The 22327-nt window shown below is 40.4% G+C and overlaps 1 protein-coding gene across 3 annotated transcripts; it reads right to left on the minus strand.

Annotated features, from left to right (window-relative positions):
* Nucleotides 1-318: 318 nt before the first annotated feature.
* Nucleotides 319-19497, minus strand: LOC144731790 (cAMP-responsive element modulator-like). 3 transcript variants are annotated; one of them, XM_078613069.1, is made up of 8 exons: nt 19384-19497; nt 10500-10596; nt 9814-9966; nt 9172-9257; nt 8762-8901; nt 7002-7172; nt 6409-6559; nt 319-5534 (listed from the first exon to the last, which is right to left on the minus strand). In XM_078613069.1, exons 2-8 carry the CDS (start codon nt 10572-10574, stop codon nt 5390-5392), a joined length of 921 nt encoding a protein of 306 aa, XP_078469195.1. In that variant the 5' UTR covers nt 10575-10596; nt 19384-19497; the 3' UTR covers nt 319-5389. The 3 variants fall into 3 exon arrangements, with proteins under 3 accessions (XP_078469195.1, XP_078469276.1, XP_078469299.1); XM_078613150.1 differs by having other exon boundaries at nt 19403-19473; XM_078613173.1 differs by lacking the exon at nt 19384-19497 and having other exon boundaries at nt 9814-9947; nt 10500-10589.
* Between the last annotated feature and the right edge of the window lie 2830 nt (nt 19498-22327).

Consider the following 22327-nt stretch of genomic DNA (forward strand, 5'->3'; position numbering starts at 1 on the left):
GAGTGTATCGCTGTGATGTCTCCTTTGTATTTGTGGATTGGGCATTGCGTCGTTATATGTTGTATAGTCTATTCTGGATGCCCACATCTGCCATGGTTGGTGCAAACGCGATTGAAGGTGTACCATGAGCTTCGTGGAAGATCAAACCCAGGAAGGGATCTTCTGCTTTGGGTCTTTCACAAGGTGTTTGTAAGTTATTTTGAACTCTATTCGGCTATCCAGGATTCAATGAGTCACATCCTCGCAGATACATAGTGTGCACAACCTTGTAATTTCAAGGAACACACACTATATCTACTTCAGTGACTGACAGACATATTGTGACAAAAGGGTTGTATTAAAAGTAATATGCAGTACAAAAGAACACACGAGGATACAATAATCAATACATAAACATAGCACGTAGAGACAATGGGTAACCATACTCAAAATGCAGCGGTTCTCAATGGGATTTGACCATCACAAGTTTCCAATCGATTCCTCACCAAACTTTAATCAATTTCCTTTTTCAGTAGAAAATCTTTATCTACAGGTACTTGCAATGAGCACGGCATATTGTTGAATGATGATAAAATTACGTGTAAAATTGTAATGACATGACACTCATCAATTGTGCACGTGAATTCCGAAGCTTGTTTGTTTCAGAATTCAAATGCTGCTCTTTATATGCCGACACTAAAAAGACCTGCCATGCAGGTATAACTTAACGTTTAAGAGCGATTAATGTTAACTTGAATGTCTTGGATAAAGCAGTACAAACTAGAAATGGATTAAAAGTGAAAATGGTTGTAACTCGAGAAAGTAAATTTTCATCGTTGCAACACAATAACACTAGAGCAGATCGAAATATACATTGAACTTAATTTGTAGATTAAAAAAACTTTTAATTGCTTGTTTATGAATCTAGCCTGAATCAACCACCATTGCATATTGTACATCACCTGTCAGCTGATATGTGCATGGTTAGTGTTGACTTTTCAGAGCAGTGCTGACGAGTCGTGTATCACTGTACTGTATGCAGTTTTAATTTCATTATTAACATATCAAAAGCGGAATTTCTGAAAAGCTCAGCTTCTGGCGAAATAACCTTAACAAAATTGTGAACTCCATTTAAGAGATAATTTAAGAGTTAGTTAAAGCTTTTGCAATCACTACCGACTAACAATCATATCACATTTTCACAAATAAATTACAGCACATCCCCTTCAGTCGCATTAGTACATAACTAACACTTCATGCAATAAACTTTGAAACATACTGTATTCTCATCGTGCAATCGTACATTTCATCAATGTTGATGCAGCATATGCAATGTGGAAGATCACTGTTTTATTAAGCAGTATTAATCCAGCCCTTGTTTCAGGACGCAGGCAACTTAAGTATTTTTTATGCTGAAGTTTAGTATTTCAATAAAACCAATGTTTTAAAGCATTACATTAATGACTACTGACTACACCAGTGCTATGAAGCGCAATACACTTGGATAATTTTCAAAGATGATCAGCCCTAAAAAAAAACATTATAAAAAGGCCAATATTTTCTTTCTGTTAACATTATTTCACGAGAAAGTTATATTTTGGGAGGCCCCAACTTCTTATATCAAAATGATACACTGACCATTTCCATTGATGTTCTATTGTATAGCATACGTTTGTACTATATTGATATAATGGTAGACAGGAGTGTATGAGATTGGTTTGTGAGTTTGAGAACCGCGGCTCTATCACGATGAGCAAGCTCTCAACAATTTTTTTTACATTTACCATTCAACTACAAAATGTACAAACGAGTGGATAACAAATAACTACAACTTAATGAAACGGAGTAATATTTTTATGGCTTATGGTGAACACTGTCCGATTGTGCTACTGAAATAAAAAATACAATTTGATATATTCCCCTGCCATCTAAGAAGTTAATTACGCATATTCACAGAACAAGTGTAACCTCTTACTTAATACAGAAATGAGTATCGATTACAAATATTAAAGCAATTTTTGCAATATGGTATATCCACTTTTCCCTAAACAGCATTTAATATATTTGTAATATACAATAAAATAATGAAAACAATGATAATACAACATTCTTGAAGCCAAAAGTCTAAACAGAAGTGATTTCTATCAAAATAATGAATCTACCTATATGAAATGGCAATGTAATTAGGTATTTGCAAATACCACAGTTGGATCCTCAAAAAACGTAACCATTCACTGTGACCTTTTACACCAATTGTTATGATCAGCATTCACAAATGCAAAGCTTTGGTAAATACTGCACAGGCACAATGAAAATGTGACATTATCAGATTCCTACCCAGAACACTGTAGCCATAAGCAGTATTGTTAGTGCCAGCTAATTGTCTTCACACACCGCCACATGATGAATATGTAAATTGCATGAATCCACCGTAGACGATTCCAGTAGGAATCGAGATTCATCTGGGCAATTCCCATGGTAAAATATCCATCGACATTAAATGGGATTTAAAGAGTGATTTTGCCATATAAAGAATCGTCCAATATGAATCCTGTTCATATAAATGAATGGAATTCCCTGACAGCAGACATCAACAGAACCCCCAAGAATGTAATAAGCAATTCAATGCATCGCCATCAAACAGAATAGAGATTCTTTAAAATCCTATGGATTATCCAGTAAAATCTCCATTCATTATAATGGCAATTCCACATTGCCGACCAGGATCCACCTTGTCAAAATGCCATGCGGGCTCCAAACAGCCTAGCCTCAACCCCCTGATTATGTCAATCCTGTTAGGAATTGTCTTAGAATTCTGGGAATAGAATCAAGTGATGCCAGACTAGGACTCATACATTGGGCCAATCTATATAAGCATGTTTCTTAAGATGCAGTTGTATTTAGAGGCACTCATGATACAAATTTCATTGTATATTGTTGGGATTTTGTTATTTAATTATACATTGTTGTTACAATACTCCCTTTTAAACGTATTTGTATTTATGACTATGGAATTACGTTTTTAAAGTTGATAGTTTTTAAGCCTTTTCTGTAATTCATTCCAGATTTAGGATGGTTGGCTATGTAGTTCAACATATATATGTAGGGGTGTTACGGAGGGGCTGTATACATAGGATCACACGGGAAACAAACACAGTGGGCGGGGCTTCGTGAGTGCACGGGGAGGTGCTCTCAACGACGTCCGCACAGGGCAGCCTGGGGGGGGCTGGCCCCACCCCTCAGCGGGGGGTTTTGGTATAAAAGGGGATGAGCCGGAGAGCTCGGGGGACAATGTTAAAGCTAAACCAGTGCAGACCGAAGATCGTCTAGCTAGAGCCCTGGACTCCCCTGGGTCGCCGCCCTTGTCAGGGCCGCGCAGGACCGAGCCAGCGGCGTGGTCCCGAGAACCAGAGCTAGTGCTCTGGGACTCCGGGTACCGTAGCCCGACTTACCAGTGTCGGGCCAGACAGCCTCCCCTAGCCCGTTAGTGGAGGACTAGGAGGTAGGTCAGAGATAGCTAGCAGTGTATTCCCAGCTAGCCGGGTGAGGGGGCCGATACCCCCTCCAGTGTTGTATGTCCGCGGTTGTGACAACTGTTGCGGAATAAATACGTGTGCCTCAACCCCGGCGTCCAAGAGTCCTCAACGATATTACACATACATCCCATTGAAATACATTTTACATGTCATTTAACCCTAACCTTTGGGTTACATTAGCAAGTTGAGCATTTGTGAATGCTTCGTCAAAGTGAACACATACATTTATGGAGGATCAAATGTGGTAAATTATCATCGTCATACAATGCCCTGCAAAATAATTCATTGCATTTCTCTTGCACAAATGGAACGTCCCATTATTTAATTTAGCCTTACAAATCCATTTCAAGGAATGCAGCTGCATACACTCATCTCTGTGGTTCAATCTTATTGAAGATAATCGATAATAAAACCGTGTGTGGGCCTCTGCAACAGCCTACACTGTACTATAGGCGACGAGTAAACTTGGGTCGTCTGCATAAAAAAACTAGTCCCCAAAATCAAATCCCGCAGTTGCGAGTTGTATAATGTTGTTACTTTAACAAAGCGATACAACCCTAAGATATGCGACCGCACCACGCGACGGTGCACACGCAGCTTCAATTTAAGAACCATATGGAATGTACTTTTTTAACATTAGTAAAGGCAATCTTTTCTTATTTCCCCATTGTCACAAATATGCACATTTATCTTTGTCCAATCAGAATCTGCCGGAGGACCAAACACAGGGACACAAATAATCAAAGGCAACATTAACGGACCTAGTACGTAAATGGTGTTTTTGTTTAAATGTTCATGAATGCTCCTTAGAACTATTGATAATTATTCTTTGAAAAATCAAAACATCAAGTTTGTACATGAGGCTCCATGGCATGCATAGGACTTTAAAAAAGTCGATACATCTCCGTGTAAAAGTTTACCTCAAAATGTGGGCCTATTTAACAGCTACACAAAAATACCCATTTTGCAAAAGGCATGTTTTTATTGTTTTCATTGTAAATGAGTGTTTTTAAATAACCAATGCATGCCAATGCTCATGGCCGAAATGTACTGTAGATTTACAAAACATACAAATCACGAAAGGGCACCCATAATGAGCCCTAAACAGTCAATGGAAACACTGCAACTTGTTATCAAAAGCCAAATATTACTGCAGTGCTTTCTATTTAACAGGCTTTCTATTCTGGTCATAATTGCGTCACTAAAAATGGATAAATAAATGCTAGGCATCCAAATATCTTCTATCCAATTAAAATACAGAACAGATAAAGTAGAAAATATAAATCTTATGAACCATTTTTTATATATATATTCATTACATCCTATAATATAACCAAAACAGTTTTATGCAAATACATCAATATTATTATTTTTAAAATAATTTTTACATTACCATTTATGCCCAAGACTAAGTTTTAATCCATCTTCTTTTACTGGGCCAAGCGCAGCAGTTTGCTTCATCCAGCAAAAATCTAACTTAAGTTGCTCATAGAGACTTACATTTTGTTGGTTTTCTTTAAACTTTTTGGCGATGGGAGAGTTACCTTGTATACCTCGACAATTACAGGAATATCTCTTATCCATTCTGTGCTTGCAGAAAGGCAATTGCAGCCAACATTCACCATATCAACTGCCAAATATCTGCAGTTTTCTGCTGAAAATTCCGGTGGAAACTGCCGATATGCCAAAAAGTGAAGCAAGCGTTTGCAACTCACCCTACCATTGTTTTTTGGATGAAACCTACTGAGACTTCTTCTAGGCTGGCAAGGGCATTCAGAAAAAGGAGTCTTTTGGATCGTGTAAAGGGCAAGGCTGGGGACCATGGTTACCATGAGGACCCGGGTTGAGTGAGTTTGGTGGGTGGTGTGAGTGTGCTAGTCGTTCTTGTGGCAGTACAGGTCCTTGAGCGTCTTGAGTTCCTCAATGAGGGTCTTATTCTGATTCTCCAGCACAGCTACGCGGTTCTCCAGGCACTTCACGTACTCCTTCTTCTTCCGCCGACATTCACGTGCTGCCTCCCTGAGATTTGGCACACACACACACAGTCTTGCGCGAAAAATAGCTACAAAGCTATTTGGATTTACAAAGCGTTTAAAAAGCAACGACATCTCAAGATGTTGTAGAAGTAGGGAACATTATGTAGCAATCAAGTGGACATGGCGAGAAAGTTAGGATGTTCTTTGCAATTATATTGCAACTCTATTGTCTGCATCAATGTTTGAATGTCTCCGTTAAACAACGGCTACAATAGTTACATTTGGGTCAGACTCCTTTGCGACTTTGCTCAAAATTCCTTAACAGTTTTTATTATCGTTGAACATTCAGCATCGCTTGCAACACAGTTGCAAAATAATTACCAAAGTTACGTTTAACAAAGGCTGTGGTGCAATATTTGGAGACAATATGCACCACCTGCTCAGCTCACGACTACACAAGTTCTGCCATCACATGGAATTGCAGATACTGTAGATCTAGTCACATGACATGCAGTAACCAAGCTAAAGCTTTGACAAAAAAACAAATGTTTCTGAGTATAAGTATCCATACTGTTCTAAAAATTGAGTTCCAGCTCCCAAAACTGTTTAATACTATCCCACACATTAACCTTTTCACAAATCAGAATGTGATGTGGTCAGAACTTGACATGGTGGTGGACAAAAATGCATCATCAATGACGCAACTCTGTTCTGACGCCAACTAAAACTAGTTTATTGGAAATAAACGACTTATAAAAAATATAAAAAACTACAGTACTTTGTCAATCCGCTGCCATACATATAATTTAACTGACATTTTCAACAATGGATGACCGCAAATGTTCCACTGCTTTGCTCTCGGTGTGAGAAGCACCCCTGTGTTTTACGAGTTGAGGTGGCGGTCGCAGCGGCAGCACCTGTTTTTGTAGAGGCGGATCTCGCGCTTGCGCGTGGACTCCTCGGCACCCCCCTGGGGGCTGGCCAAGCCCCCCGGGGACGCGGACACCACCACGCTCTGAGAGAGTCCGCTCGTCGGAGTACGAATCTGGTACGTCTCGCCTGATGAAGCTGTGGACACAGTCACGGTGAATGAAGGTCAATGGGTGTCGATACCACCTGGGAAAGTACCACCACTGTCTGATTTAAGTTCAGTTTCCACACTGTAAGGGTTTGTTAAGGAAGTTTTGGTCAGATTAATTTGGTGAAGAGTAGTCGCATAGCTGCTGCTTTGCGTTGTAGACCTGAAAGCCTCTGCTTATCAACATGCATTCGAACAAAAAACATCTGCCCTGTTTTGTTCAATTGTGGTGAACCATAATTTTGTTGTTGCCATCATATTTTTACATTTCATTAAATTTTGAGAGGGCATCGCATGTTCATAGTTCCTCCTTGTATCATGTTCTCTCATTATTTATTTAATTTGTTCCTAAACACAGTTGGCTATGTGTACAAGGCAGCAGAATGTATACATAGAACATGGAATGCTAGGTCATGCGATGGCAATACATACACTGCACGACGACTTGGCTGCCCGGTACAAAGAACTGCTGCCCGTCGCTGGTCTGTGCGTACTGCACGATGGTGGCGCCCCCTTGCTGGTTGCCTGCGTTCGTCATGGTCAGCGTCTGGAGACCCTCCGCGCCATTGGCGATCTGTATCGCGCCGCCTTGCGCGATTGCAACTGTGGAGATACACCAGAACGAGCTAAATGGGTGACACGCAATACTTTATAGTCCGAGTACATGTGGTTTTTAAGACCGAGAGCATTGGAGGCTGCACTCATTCATGTTGAGAGCCATGAATCAGTGGTGGAATTTCCACACTCCTATATTACTTGCTATAATTTTTTTTAAACAACAAATGTTGACTTCCCACCAAATGGCAAGTTTATGTAATTTCCTATTTACAAAGAGTTCAATTGTCTCCTGGCCACCCAAGTTTTAGAAATGTGCCTCAACAGCAAGGCAATAAAAGTTCTGATACAGGTTTCCCTCGCTTTATGCGAATTCGCGTATATGCTGCCTACCTATTTCAACCCAAAATGCACTATATGCGGTTCGAATTCACTTCCATGCGGCTATAAAGTCGGACGCGGAATATTGTGTGTGCTGTATGTGCTACTCAGCAACTCTTTTTCGCTTTGCATGCCCTCTTTTTTAAACGCATCTATCGCATAAACCAAGGGAAACCTGTATTATAAAACTACACAAACACCTTCATATATGTACATGTATATGCACTTGTAATCTTGTCATCTACCATTGTTACGCACCACTTGATCTTGTGTTAAACATTTTCAGTGCCATGTGGTTTGTCGGGTTTACATTTTCCACAACAATTCTGTCATTTGACAACCTTCTTGCATCTCAAAGAATCAATAAACATGCCCGGACCTGACATTTTATCACACGCAAAACTAAATCCCTGAAATTAAATATTTAAATTTGAGCAGCACACTGATGGCCGGTGTTTTTATTAGTGATGTAATAAAAAAAAATAATAATCACTATTACGGCAAAAAGAGAAATAAATAATTCTAGATTTGAAGCTTTCGTGACTGCAATGATTCATATTCTCAGGTTTTTTCGGTAAAGTCACGTAGGTAAAAACATTAAAATTAATGAAAGTAAAATAAAACAAAACAAAATAAAATTCACGACGCACTTGATGCAGCTAATTCGGCTGTGACGGTCCCACCTGATGACGGAGACTTGTGTTGCCTCCGAAACGTCGTGAATTTTATTTTGTTTTGTTTTATTTTACTTTCATTAATTTTAATGTTTTTACCTACGTGACTTTACCGAAAAAACCTGAGAATATGAGAAATAAATACTTTTGCACTAAAACCATGAAGAAAACACGAATGTTTAAAGCCAATTTGGTGGAAGGAAACTACATTTTAAGGTATACAGATTCAAGATAAGCCAATATCTGAATATATTCATTTTCCATTAAATACATTTTGTTCATATAAAAACAGGTAGTATAATGAACGACTTTAACAATACTTGCCAAGTCATTTAAAGTTAATGTATACAAAATAAGCACACAGCTGCAGTGCAAAGTGAAGGAAATTGCAGTGACATAATAAAAAAAAAGTTTATCTGAAAGATATTTTCCACAACATAATTGTATGCTGCAACTATCGCTCATTATCACTGGGATGGCTTCTTGTGAATACAAACTTGAAGTAAACAGCAATTTCCCGAGCCTGGACAATTTACACTCTTCTTGACGTTTTAACTCTCCCACAAACGTGAATCCACTTACTGTACTGGCCAGTGCTGGTCTGGTAGATGGGTGTGGGCAATGTGACGGTGCTGATGGTAGCTGTGCCCTCCTCCTCGCTCTTCTCCTCATCAATCTTGGACACCACAGGTCCATCTGATGACAGGTCGTTGAGTATCTTCCTATGTGGTGAAAGGGGTCACCAAATGTCAGCCACACAAGCACCATTCCATCCTGCAGAATGATTCCCTCCACTTAGCAACTTCCTGTTGACTCCTCACAGAGAGCTACTCACTTTAATGGCTCAATAAAAACAATGAGCCAAATTGACCCCTGACCAGAATTTGAACTGATAAAGTTTGAATTGTGAGGCAAGGGCTCTAACTAGTGCCACCCAGAAGAGAATAAATCATTCAAGTGACAAACGCAAGAGGTTCCGATGTTCCACTGACCTGTAAGAGGGCCGTCTGGACAGGATCTCCCGCCGCTTCTGTGAGATAGCAGAGCCATCTGCAGCCTCCTCAGAAATAGCAGCCACCTGTGGGGAAATTGTTAAGAGGTACCCTTCCATAATGTGTATAGAATGCAACAGAAACTCACCTCTCAGTGCATACATGTAAAAACAGACTATCAGACTGCTAGACCCATCAACATCGTGGAAACGAATTACAATAAAATGTGTACTGTATATAACATTGCTTTACATGTGAACTATAAATGAGGGCCAGCAGAGAACACCAAGGAGTGTAGACCATTCTTAGTACTACGAGATTACTTAACTTATTACCCTCCTCTCCTAACTGCAATACTTTTTTTGATACCACCATAGCATCTCTATTGCTGGCAGTAATTAGATCCACAAACTTTCGATTTAAAGCTTTCGTGACTGCAGGGATGCATCTTCTTGGTTCTTTCGGTAAAGTCACGTAGAAGGGAAATAATAAAATAATAAAAATACAACTTTATTTTTTATTATTTGATCATTTCCCTTCTACGTGACTTTACCGAAAGAACCAAGAAGATCCACAAACGTCAACAAAAAATGCTGATATCCTCTGAAGCACCCTGTTAAAGCTCAAAAAAGGCCTGCGCACCTGTATGGTCTGTATCTGTGGAGACTGGATAACAGAAGGCTGTGCTGCCTGGATAACCGACTGCACTTGCACTGTCTGCCCCCCAGGAAGCTGCACCACCGCCATGGTTGGGCCACCGGTTGTCACCACCTGGCCTGCAGCAGACACTTGCAGCTGTACGCAAAAGTATGGAGGCATACAGGAAAACACACAAAGGCACAGCCACAGAAACAAACATCGGAGCACAAATGTAATCAAATTAAATAGTTCTGTAGCACAGCATAGCTGCTCATGCCTCAGCACACTTGCTACTTAAACTGAACAAGCTAACACTGCTTCGAATTACCCCTATGAAGTCATCTGTACATCTTATGGTCAGCTTTGGTTCAGTTTCTGTACAAATTGCTGCCAGACTAAAAGTCTTTAGTGCTTTGTGGCATATATATGCCCTGAGAAACATTACTGAATAACCCTCATGGAAATGAATTTCTAAATGCACATAGAAGGCATCCGAATGTGTGTACGAGAGTGGAGGGGAGTCAATGGGAGCAAAACTGCATGCATGAGTGACAAAATTTGCAAGTAGACGAACGAGTAAGTGAAGGGTGAATAGCTATGCGAGTGCATCATTGTACACAGTAACCGAGTGTGAGTTAGGTCAGCTGTCGAACGAGCGAGCAAGCAACGTAATGTAAGCAGTGCATTACCTGCTCCACTGTCACAAGTTGTGTTTCTCCCTCTCCGGCACTCACAGACACAACACCTTGTTGTCCCTCTGACATGCTGTTTTGTACCCTCCGAGCCCTGCCATCATCAAACAAAATGCACCAATTATCTCAAAATGCATCATTATCTCTCGAAAATCAGTGCGTACCATTTTGTGTAAAGCAGAAAGGTGAACATACATACAACTAGTCCTATCGTATGTGTCATTTCACAACTGGTTCATGTCTGCCAATCAAGATAGGCACCACCCACTGCTCAACTGAGTATGGAAGATGGCTTTTGACGTATTATAATTGATAAAGCAATTGATTAAACAAAATATGTACTGTGTGAACTGCATTATAGCATCGAAGTACTTTCATTTTTAAACGAGGATCGGTAGGGTGCTCTTCTCCATCGGGTTGCTTAAGTCTCTCAACAGGATTACTGATGACTTCCCACAAAGTGGTAATCAATGTACCATTGGCATGATGGGCTTGTCAACCCCACCAAGGATTTGAACTAATATAACTTTGATTGTGAATGCTCCGACCATGGCACCACTTGTCAGGATAGATTTAAAGTCAAAATCGTTTCTTTCCTCCAACAGCAAATAAGGCAGCTCTGAAATGGACATTTTTTAAAGAAATGTTTTCGTGTATTTGCTTCATAAACAGCAATATTTGCATGGCATTACACAGCCATCTAGAAGTGGTATGTCTTGTGCACATAAAAGACGTGACCACAATGCATAAAAAACATTCACACGATTTTACTCAATCATCAGCATTCATTCTTTTTCATAATCATTAATTCACTATAATTAGAACAGGTGAACGTACGCCTCACGATAGACCGTTCAATCAGTATTGTCAATTAGCCGGTTTTGCTCAATGGTGCACCACTTTATAACTGACAAAGAACACATGCTGCTTAGTTGTAATTACCCTTGGAAGACAATCATGTATTTGGCTGCTGTGTAATTGCTGCCCATAAAAACTGTGGATTATTGCACTAGTGCAACAACGGGCAGGAGGCTGGATCTGATAATGGTGGAAAATATTACTCCTAACTTAACCTAAATTAGTTTTGGAATAACCTTAATGCTTTTTTAAAGATGCCTTCTCTTATTGTTTTTTTTTCTATCATAGCATACACAGCAGAGATTCAACGTTTTATTCAAATGTTGCTGTAACACATTGAACTGTCACTTATTTACATAAATTGGTGTCCGTGCTGCTTACATTGCAAACAGATACTAAAGTATTGCCCCTTTCATGAAAGCATTATCTCTGCATTGATTCCATGAAGCACCAATATTTTTTCTAAATTATATACACAAATGATTTAGCCGTTAAGCAAAACTAACAAATATTTAGCCAATGCTAACTAAATAGGCTAAAGTAAATGAACGATTCACTTAAAAGCCCAAGATAATATATTAATAATACAATTTTTTTTTTTATTCCTGGGTAGTGTTATTTCCTAATTGCTTGTGACTCAAAAGTACAGAAAACGGCTATTATTAAATCCTTTATATTAAGTTCACTTGCTTGCTTGCTTACGACCGTGCAAATATTTCGGTCGTTTTTTAACCCACTTCCCGTGATCCAATCGAGCTGACATTTTGCACAGACTCGTTGTGTGTAACAATGTATTTTCGTGAAAAAAAATTCCCAAAATTTGACACCTTTTAGGAATTTTTTTTGTTATATTTAATTACCAATTGCTTAATGGTGGCAGACAATCATCTGACCCATAGGTGGCAGCCATCTCAAGCCAGAGGACGAGAGGACTCTAGCCGCCCGTTTCAAAGACCAATGTGGGCTGGGTTGTGGCCCATTGAACACGCATATAAAGGATTTATAGTGAAAAACTTTGTTTTTACGGGTTAATTTTTTCCCCACAAACTTTGCTTTTGTGACCAGGATAGTCATATTTTTAAATGTACCTATTTTCAATGAAAAAACGTGTTGTGGCGTTGCTCTCCAACACACCGGTGTGCTGTACTAATTAACTGACATGTTCTGTTTACGCAACAAACCTTACTATTTGGCTGTCGCGTGGTGGCGGGTTTCACGACACATTTATATATTTACACGATCTAACCAAAAAAACTGTATTATGGAGGTAACAGAGTGAATGCACTTGTACTCAATAAGAATTATGCAGTCTAAAAGCTTTTTTTTATTCACCATTTTGTAAAAGTTCTTCTTCTTGTGCTGCTTACAACCGGGAGTAGAAACAAGAATATTGCTCGAGTTGATGAGGCAGAGCCATTTGTTCAAGTTAATGACCTAACAATGGGTAACGAGCCACCATGTATGCACGTTACTGTTAGCAAGCGTGCTCAACCCAGGCCACAAACTGCAGAAGTGTAGAAGAGGGATTTGTTTTCAATCTGGAAGTATAAAGTACTTTAGTTCTGTTGAAATGTCTACTTGGAACTGCATGTAACACACATTCACCATACATTTGCTGGGCGAATATGGTAGTAAGGAGAACATTTCAGGTGGACAGGGGTTCATTAATGACGATGTTTGTTCGATTTTGGTGATTGAGACCTGCTGCACAGGTGTGGGGCATATGATAATTGTTTTTTTTACCCTTTTATCTAGCAACAAAACTGACACCTTTTTTTACAAGGAGTCATGTTTGCATTGACCACAATACCTGCGGTCGGAATGCAAACAAAAAACACAAATCTGATAATGTATGCACCGTCCTTGAAATTGATTGGTCCACACCCAAGACAGCTTTTCTTAGAGCCTAGTCTCACATGGTGTTCGACCAGATGACACCAAAAGGCGCGCAACTCAAAGACAATGCACCATCAGAGTATGAGAGCTCAGGGTAAGCATTTATACCATTGTAACCTCGTTTGCCAGTCGCAAAATATGAGGTTTTTTACCCTTTTATCTGGCAACAAAACTGACACCTTTTTTACAAGGAGTCATGTTTGCATTGACCACAATACCTACGGTCAGAATGCAAACAAAAAACACAACTCTGATAATGTATGCAAAAAAAAGTGTCAGTTGTGTTGCCACGCTTGGCATTTGCATGGATCTCCAGCTCCACTTGCCTATTCCAGGTGCACCACACAAGTTTTGGCAAATATGGGAGAGGCATTTACTGGAGAAAGCAAGTGTCAATACTTGCTGGAGTATGTCGCTTGAAATTGTTGACTAAACTCTGATTGTATTTAAGTGTGGGAGAACTGGTGTATCTGGAATACATTAAATATATATTTTTAAAAATTATGACAGTTGGCAACCTACATCCTGTAATGTAAACATTGTAGTCCTGGAGACGTGATGTCTGGGTAAATCCACTTCCAAAGTGGTCAAATACGTTCATTGTCACACCAATTCATGCTATCACAAAACAATCAGTGTTGCATTTAAAGAGCAGACTGTAATTACTTTGCTATGTTCACCGTTAACGCACACATATGCAACCTCCATATGGTACCTCATATTATAGGTGTGGCATGTGTATTTTTCTAAAGCTTGTGCATTTTCAATGACCAATAACAGGAGCATTGGCTCATATTTAACCTATGTTGATTGCAATCTTCTTTTTAGAATGTAGCTCAATAATCAGGATTGGCTCATTGGGAATCAATTATTGCACTAGTTGTGTGAAAACGCAATCAGATAACTTAAAAGTGCTTCAATGTAAAACTTGCTTAATCCAGACATCTGATAACAATTCGAAGGATTTTTACTTCAAGTAATCGAAACTAAAAGTGCAGCATTCATAATACATTGGAAATTTAATGAGGAATTGTTGCCGCTAAGGTGCGTTACAGCTGCACATTCCAAAATAGTTCAAATCAGTTGTTGCACAACATCCAATAGATATTAAAACCATCACTCAGTCGCATATGCAAAAAAAAATCTTTATTTTTCAATTACACATGATGTGTTACATAAATGACCAGTGGGCCGTCATTTGAATTAGTTTATTCAGTTCGTTAATTTCGTATTCATATCTATTCAGCAGCTGTCATATCAGTGTCTGTGATTGTTTTTTGGGGAATGCAATTAGTGATTTTTCTTCCTCACTTTTTGGTCTTCACTTGTCACTGGTTGAAGACCACAAAAGCAGTTATTTTACATCATGGGACCTTCTTTGCCAGTACCAAAATATGATAATAGGGTTTTCCCCTTTTTTTGGCAACAAAACAGGTGTTAAGATGTTAAAACACCAAACTAAAACCTTTTACAAGGAATCATGTCTGCATTAACCGCAATGCTTGTGGTCAGAATGCAAACAAAAACACACTCTGATAATATATGCATTGTCCTTGAAACTGATTGGTCCACACCAGACAACTTTCTTTTGAGCCTCGTCTCAATCCCTTTCAAGGACAATGCATATATTATCAGAGTATTGTTTTGTTTGCATTCTGACCACAAGCATTGTGGTTAATGCAGACATGATTCCTTGTAAAAGGTTTCAGTTTGGTGTTTTAACATCTCAACACCTGTTTTGTTGCCAGAAAAAAATGGGAAAACCTATCATCAGCAGTTATTTTGTACATTTGTTTGGTTGTAGTAGCCAATGAGATAAAAAAAATTCCTTGTGAAAAAAACTAAATCTCAGTTATAAGACGAATTCATAACATGTTAAAAGTATTTTGAATTCATGACATTTGTGAATTACCATTTTTAATGTTAACACGCTTAAAAGCACTGAGATGTGAGACTATATAATAACAAGCTTATAATACATTGCAAGATGTATACAGTAATTACATCAAGAAAAGCAATTGTGGACATTAGCTGACACGTAATTTAAAACTATCAAATGGGTTTTCCTTCGCAAAGCAATGCCGTGAAGCAATGCTGTAAAGCTCTTTTGGCTACATTTATCGCCCCAACCCCTTCGATGCAAATACATTAAGACAACACCCAATAAAAATAAGACGTGTAACCTCACAGTGGAAGGCATTAGGTGAGCCTGCTGACATAGTTGCAATCATATATTCATGATGTATTCTACAAACATATTATAGTTCATATATGTGTAATATTTTCAAATTTCACAACTGAAGACATGAGTAATTCCAGGCTGCAAGTATGTTTAGTACAACTTAGTTGACATTTTTGTAAAGCACACCTGGCTCCAAATAACATAAGCACCACAAGACAATTGCCCTCCTATATAATACCAGTTTCATTCACCAATTCTTCAATCAGTTGCATTGGCTGACATACCTGCAATAGTTATACAAGCAAAATTATGTTCACACTCAAACCATATAGTAGTCGTGTAGTGATCTATAATGGAGAAAATCAAGTTAAAACATTATAATTATAGTACTAGGCACGCTTTTCAAGTTACTTTATGATTGCTGTGCACGTATTTACCATAAAAAGTGAACTATTTACGTTGTGTTGGAGTTAAGAGGATAAAGGTTACTGTAAATCCTGTGCTCTATTTAACATGGTTTATTTTTAGATTATCAAGCTGCATGCGAAACCCAAACTTCAAGCTGGTTACCTTGCTTTACATGTGGGAATAGGCAGTTTTCCAAGTCAGTGCATAGCGTATTGTGCCGTGACATCACCACTGGTTACTTGATAATATACTGCATTAAAAGGTAAAATTAAATGGCATTTGGCATTGTCCATAACATTTTATTTTTACAAATTTTTACCAAAATTATAGTGTATGGAACTGGTTATCAATTTCTGTTCATAAGTCGCATAAATATTGTACACATTTAAAGCTGTTTAATTAGACACATTCAAGGCACAAAAATGGAATTTTAGAAAATGTGTACAAGTTTTCAAACTGATTTCAATTAGTGCATTATGAACATGTGTTTTGTGAACAGAGCCTGAACACCTCACCCACTGCAGCAAAAATAATGCATTTACATGACCTTCCCAAATAATAGACAATCTTCAATTATATCGCACCAAGTCAATAATTTGAGTCTCCTATGCAGTAGATCACACGAAATTATGCAGTCGGGGCACTGACAATGCAGCAGCACATTATGCTGTGGTGAACGTTAGTTTTTATGAATGTTGGCAGAAATAAATTAAACGCTGGAATTCTTAAATGAGTAACTTATGGCCAAACCTTATAAATGAGCAAGTATTACGTCACCATGAGTTCATAGGCTGTGGGAAGGATTTACCCACCCATTCTGCAAACACCACATCCTCGATGCAATGCACCAATGCATACATAAATGAGGAAGTACTGTATCACTTTATTTTTGGTGCTTCCAGACACACAAGGATAGAAAAACAATGCAGACAGACAATTTGGTGAAAAATGGTGGCAATAAACTAAGAATACCATTACAAAATAAGAATTTACTTATTCACAAGAGGTTCACTTGTTTCGAATACAGTTTTACGTTGGGATTTTGATGTCGCATGTCATCTACCCGAGTTGAAAACTGGATGGGAGATGTAAAGAGGGACAAACGCAGCAGTGCAATAACCACAAAGTTAACAAGGCATAATACATGAAGATTAAGGTGTATTAGTTTTTAAAACAATATCTACACTAAAAATAATGTACCATTTACTCATACACATTGTAGTCAATGTTTGGAAAGTATGTTTACCATTATACGTTACAAGATTTCAACCAATCTTTTCTCCGAGCCAGTTCCTTGCCTTTAATATAAAGTTAGATGACAAGTTATTTGACTCAAGGTACAGTGGGTTAGACTTAAGATTCAATCAAGTCAATCATAAATAAGATGAAGCTTGAACAAAAATTAGGAACCAAATGAGGTGCCGTTCATAATACATCAAGATACAGATGGCAAGCTACAATTACCTCGACCAAGCACAATAAACAAACTGTAACATCACTTGAATACTGCGAATTATTCGTAATAAAACTAATTTCTTTAAAGTAATTAACACATCGTTAAGCTTACATTTTATGGGAATAGGCCTTCTTTCAAACTCAGAAAAGAGACAACTGCTAAAAAAGCATTGTCTATGTTCTTGTATGACAGGTCATTTATGGGTAAATTAACGAACTCCCTCCACAACCACCAACATAAAAAGCAATAGAATACTGTACAATATCAACAACAATCCATCAACCTCTACACAATACTAATAACAATAACCAACCAAAATCAGTAGAGCTCCCATATTACAACCCTGGACATCACCCTCACCGACAGCATTATGCATAAAACTTAATAAACCATGATAATAATAAAGTAAACAAATACATACGGTAATAAACTGCAGCTTCAGAGAACAGGACATATTTCGAGGGCAGATCTTCGAACGGCGGTTGCCAAAGCGTTGACTCCAAACTCTTGTAATATAAAGGCAATGCGAAATGTAATATTTACATTTATATACCTGTCAAACCACTTAGGGACAAATGCAACCCTCTCAGTATCGCTAATGCACTTGTTGACCATACACAACACTAGTTAATGGTGTTGGGAAGGAGGCGGTTGGATTATCTAAGATATTGCTCGCCACTGATGTTAGTCTTGAAGGGAATCAAATGTTCACCCCTACATTTACAGCATATTCTTACCTTGATTTTACCTTACACAATCTTTTTAGCATCTTTTAGGTCAATCGCTATGAACACAACCCACTAACGAGACCAACTGAATACATGGTTCACAATACCTCACTAAGTCACGACTTTACTAACCACAACAACCTTGCATCAATCACTACATAACAATAACACCACCACATGGCAACCCAATGCATATAAGAAGCTTCATCACTACCATTAACACAATTTAAGTTACCGTAACCATGCGGTCGTTATTTTACCTGTAAACAGCATTAACTCTAATGTAAACTAGATACAGTATTACCATTCACGCCATGATAATCAGTCACAAAGCGCCATTATTGTCCAGCATTATGCATATCATAATTCTGTAAAATAATTGTATACATACACAAATGAAGGGCTAAATCCTAGCAGTCTTGACTAAGTAGTTTTCACCATAAAAGGACCAATACTATACGCCGATAACAACGTAAGACACCCGTTCTAAGGGAGACCTAAAACCGTCAATACAAAAAACTATCGCAATAACCAACAATATAAACAAACCTAAATAAAAAAAAACTAGCACGCCACCACCAACTTGTACTGGAGTAATCGCCACTATTACAATCAGCTATCCTCAAGATCATTAAATATCAATCACAACTAAAAATCACGATCACCAACCACGAATATAAAACAACTACCAACAACAAGCACCTTCACGACCATCTCCAGCAGTTATCACAATTACCACCAAGATCCCCACCATAACAATCACCACTAACCATAATCAACATCACCAAAACTATCACCATCGCCAACAAAATCATCATCACGACGATCAAACACCGCGATCTCCCGCGCACGCCGCTGGGCCGGGCGCCACACCGCGCGTTCCCGCCAACACGCACCGACCTCGCCTAGCCACCCTGCCGGTCTGAGGCGTGGTGGCGGCGGCAGAGCCTCACTAGGCCGCACGTCGTGAGGATCGAGGAGTCCAGGGAAGTAGGGGGGCGCTCGTACCGCTCCGATCAAAAGGCCACAGTCGTACTCATCCCGGACGGACAAACGAACGCGCTCCACTAACCCCCCTCAAAAGTTCACGATTTTAAACTCGTTCGATTACGGCAAACAGCGTGACGGAGGGGACCGAAGCGCGGGCGGGCTGCATCAGAGATCGGCAAGCGAAGAACAACAGCAGCCATTACAACTGGGAGGCCCCGGGCTGAAGGGCCGCGCGTTGGTGCGACGCGAAAAAAAAGAGAAATAAAAACGACGCTGGTTGCGCGTCGGCGGAGCCCTCCCGCCCCCCGTCGACGAGGCGCGCGAGTAAAACGAAGCGAGTCTCATCGTGTGACGGGGACTTACCCGCCGCTTCGTTACGTACGGGCGCTCGTCAGAGGCTGCCGTGTGCGCCGACTGGATGTCGCCTCGATACGTAGCCCAGACGTCAACGGCGCCGCGATGACAGAGAAGCGAGGGCGCGGGGAGGGGAGAGAGCGAGGGGCGGGGTGGGTTAGAGGGTGGAGAGAGAGAGGGGCGGGGTGGGTTAGAGGGTGGAGAGAGAGAGGGGCGGGGTGGGTTAGAGGGTGGAGAGAGTGAGGGGGCGGGGTTAGAGGGGTGGAGAGAGGGAGGGGGCGGGGTTAGAAGGTGCAGAGAGGGAGGGGTTAGAGGGGTTAGAGGGTGGAGAGAGGGAGGGGGCGGGGTTAGAGGGTGGAGAGAGGGAGGGGCGGGGTCGGTTAGAGGGTGGAGAGAGGGAGGGGGCGGGCTTAGAGGGTGGTGAGAGGGAGGGGCGGGGTGGGTAAGAGGGTGGATAGAGGGAGGGGGCGGGGCGGCAGCGGCAGCAACAACAACAGCCGCGCTCAACCTTCTGCTGCCACTGATGCCACCCTCCCCCTTGTCCCGATACAGCCGGGGACCGCCTCGCCAGATCAGAGGGAGGGGGGGATTTAACGCCACATTCGTAAGGGCCGGCCGTGTGCTTGCGTTGGGTCAATTTGGACTTAAAACTTTCGTAACTGCAGGAATTCATATTATTTGGTTCTTTTGGTAAAGTCACGTAGATAGAAAACTAATAGTAAAATAAAGTGAATACAATATATATTTTTAAAAAATTAATGTAGACCGTTCTTAATCGATTAAGAACCAGGCTACCGTCTACATTCATGTTTTTTAATTCACTTTATTTTTATTTTTCTATCTACGTGACTTTACCGAAAGAAACAAAGAATACGTGCGTTGGGTGTTTAGGTGAAGTGTACAGGGGAGTGGGTAGGTGAGGTGTACAGGTGAAGTGTACAGGTGAGGTGCACAGGTGAGGTGTACAGGTGAGGTGTACAGGGGAGTGGGTAGGTGAGGTGTACAGGTGTGGTGTACGGGAGAGTTGTACAGGTGATTGGGTAGGTGAGGTGTACAGGTGAGGTGTACAGGGGAGGTGTATGGGAGAGTTGTACAGGGGAGTGGGTAGGTGAGGTGTACAGGTGAGGTGCACAGGTGAGGTGTACAGTGGAGTGGGTAGGTGAGGTGTACAGGTGAGGTGTACGGGAGAGTTGTACAGGTGATTGGGTAGGTGAGGTGTACAGGTGAGGTGAGGTGTACAGGGGTGTGGGTAGGTGAGGTGTACAGGTGAGTGGGTAGGACGGGAAGTTGGCATTTGGGTTGGTAAGTGTATAGGTATTTCGGTGAATGGAGGGATCTGTAGATAAGTGAGTGGGTGGGAATGTAAGTACATGCACTTATAGCCAGGAAAGTATATAGAGATGTGGGAACGGAGGTACTGTATGTAGGTGAGTGGGTGGTGGTATGAACTGAGCCACACGAATTCGATTCCCGCTCACGCCCAACACCAGTGACGATTATCTGAACCATCCTGGCCCTCTCCTAGGTCGACTCAGCCTTTAAATGAGTACCTGGTGCGGTGTGTAAACGTCGCTAAAGGTCGCTCGCTGGGCATGGTGCTGGTGCTGGCCATCTACCCACCCCTTTAACCTTCAGAGATGCTACTTGCTAACAGCACTTGGCCCAGCAGTTTGTTATGGCTAGACAGGGAATGTTTGGGTAGATCATTGGGTAGGTAGGTAGGTAAGCTGGATAATAAGTTTAGTACATATGCCCAATCAAAATGCTAGCGTTAGGCCACGTTGGCGAACTGCGGGAGCACCATCTATTATAGGACGCATGGATAATTATTATTATAGGGTGTTTGTTTAAACTACAGTATCACTGTAAAGTACACTTCTGTAATAAAAATACTTTTTTTAAATCGATGAACTGTGTAGTAGGGTTACCGAAATACAATGTATTTCTTCACGATACGATGTCATATTTAACGCGATGGCGATTAAGCGATATCACTTTCCCATAACGTTGCAATATTACCGAATTTCACAATGCAATTGTACGGTATCCTGGAGCTTTTTTGTTCTCTGCTGGTTTTCCATTTGAAATAATGGTTACAGCCACGTAATTCACCCTACATACGTCTGACATAAGCAGTTACATTTTTGCAACTTCATAATCTATCAAGGTATGAATATTCTGACAACTTCAAATACATCATTATATAATCATCTCCATTTTGGATGTGACGTCTTATGGATTTCCCCTTCGTTGGCTGAGATCTTATCTCCACCAGTAAAGTAGTTCCTTAACTATCCATGCCGTGGTGCAAGACTAGAGGTTGTGGCTCTCAGGTTGGGGGCCATCCATTTAGTACGTACGCAAAAATCTGTCAAAACTTGACCCCTCCCCCCCCTCTCTGTACGCGCGCGTACCTTTTATACCCCTCCGACCTGCGTAAGTACGCTTGATGCACCCCCCCCCAAATCCTATAGAACGGCCGATATTTAATCCACGCAGAAACGATCAAGGATTAATCATATTAACGTGTTTAAGCAAACAGATAGTCCACCGCCGGACTATCTAACTCATTTGAAGGCCAATGTAGACAAATTATGATCGAGGCTTCACCCCAACCCCCCCCTGTTTCCTATGTGCACGTACATTGTCAGTCAGTCCCTCCAGAAAAACGCGGAGTTTTTTGGTGATTGTTGCGGGCAAAAATCGTTGATTATGCGGCACGTTTTCTTAAAAAATGCGATGGAATATTCGGGATATTTATGCAATTTTATGCGATTAAATTGCGGGAACTTGCAAAAATTGCGGGAACTTGCAAAAACTGCGGTTTGATGAAAAAGAGAAAAAAAAGTGATTCCCCCAACACCCTATTCACTAGGCTACTACTTTAATGTAAAGAGTCATTTCTTATTACTTCCTATGATAAGCAAGCATACTACATCACAGAAAGTGCTGG

Source organism: Lampetra planeri, chromosome 1, assembly GCF_965212315.1.
Source record: "Lampetra planeri chromosome 1, kcLamPlan1.2.h2, whole genome shotgun sequence".
In the NCBI taxonomy this organism is placed as follows: domain Eukaryota; kingdom Metazoa; phylum Chordata; class Hyperoartia; order Petromyzontiformes; family Petromyzontidae; genus Lampetra; species Lampetra planeri.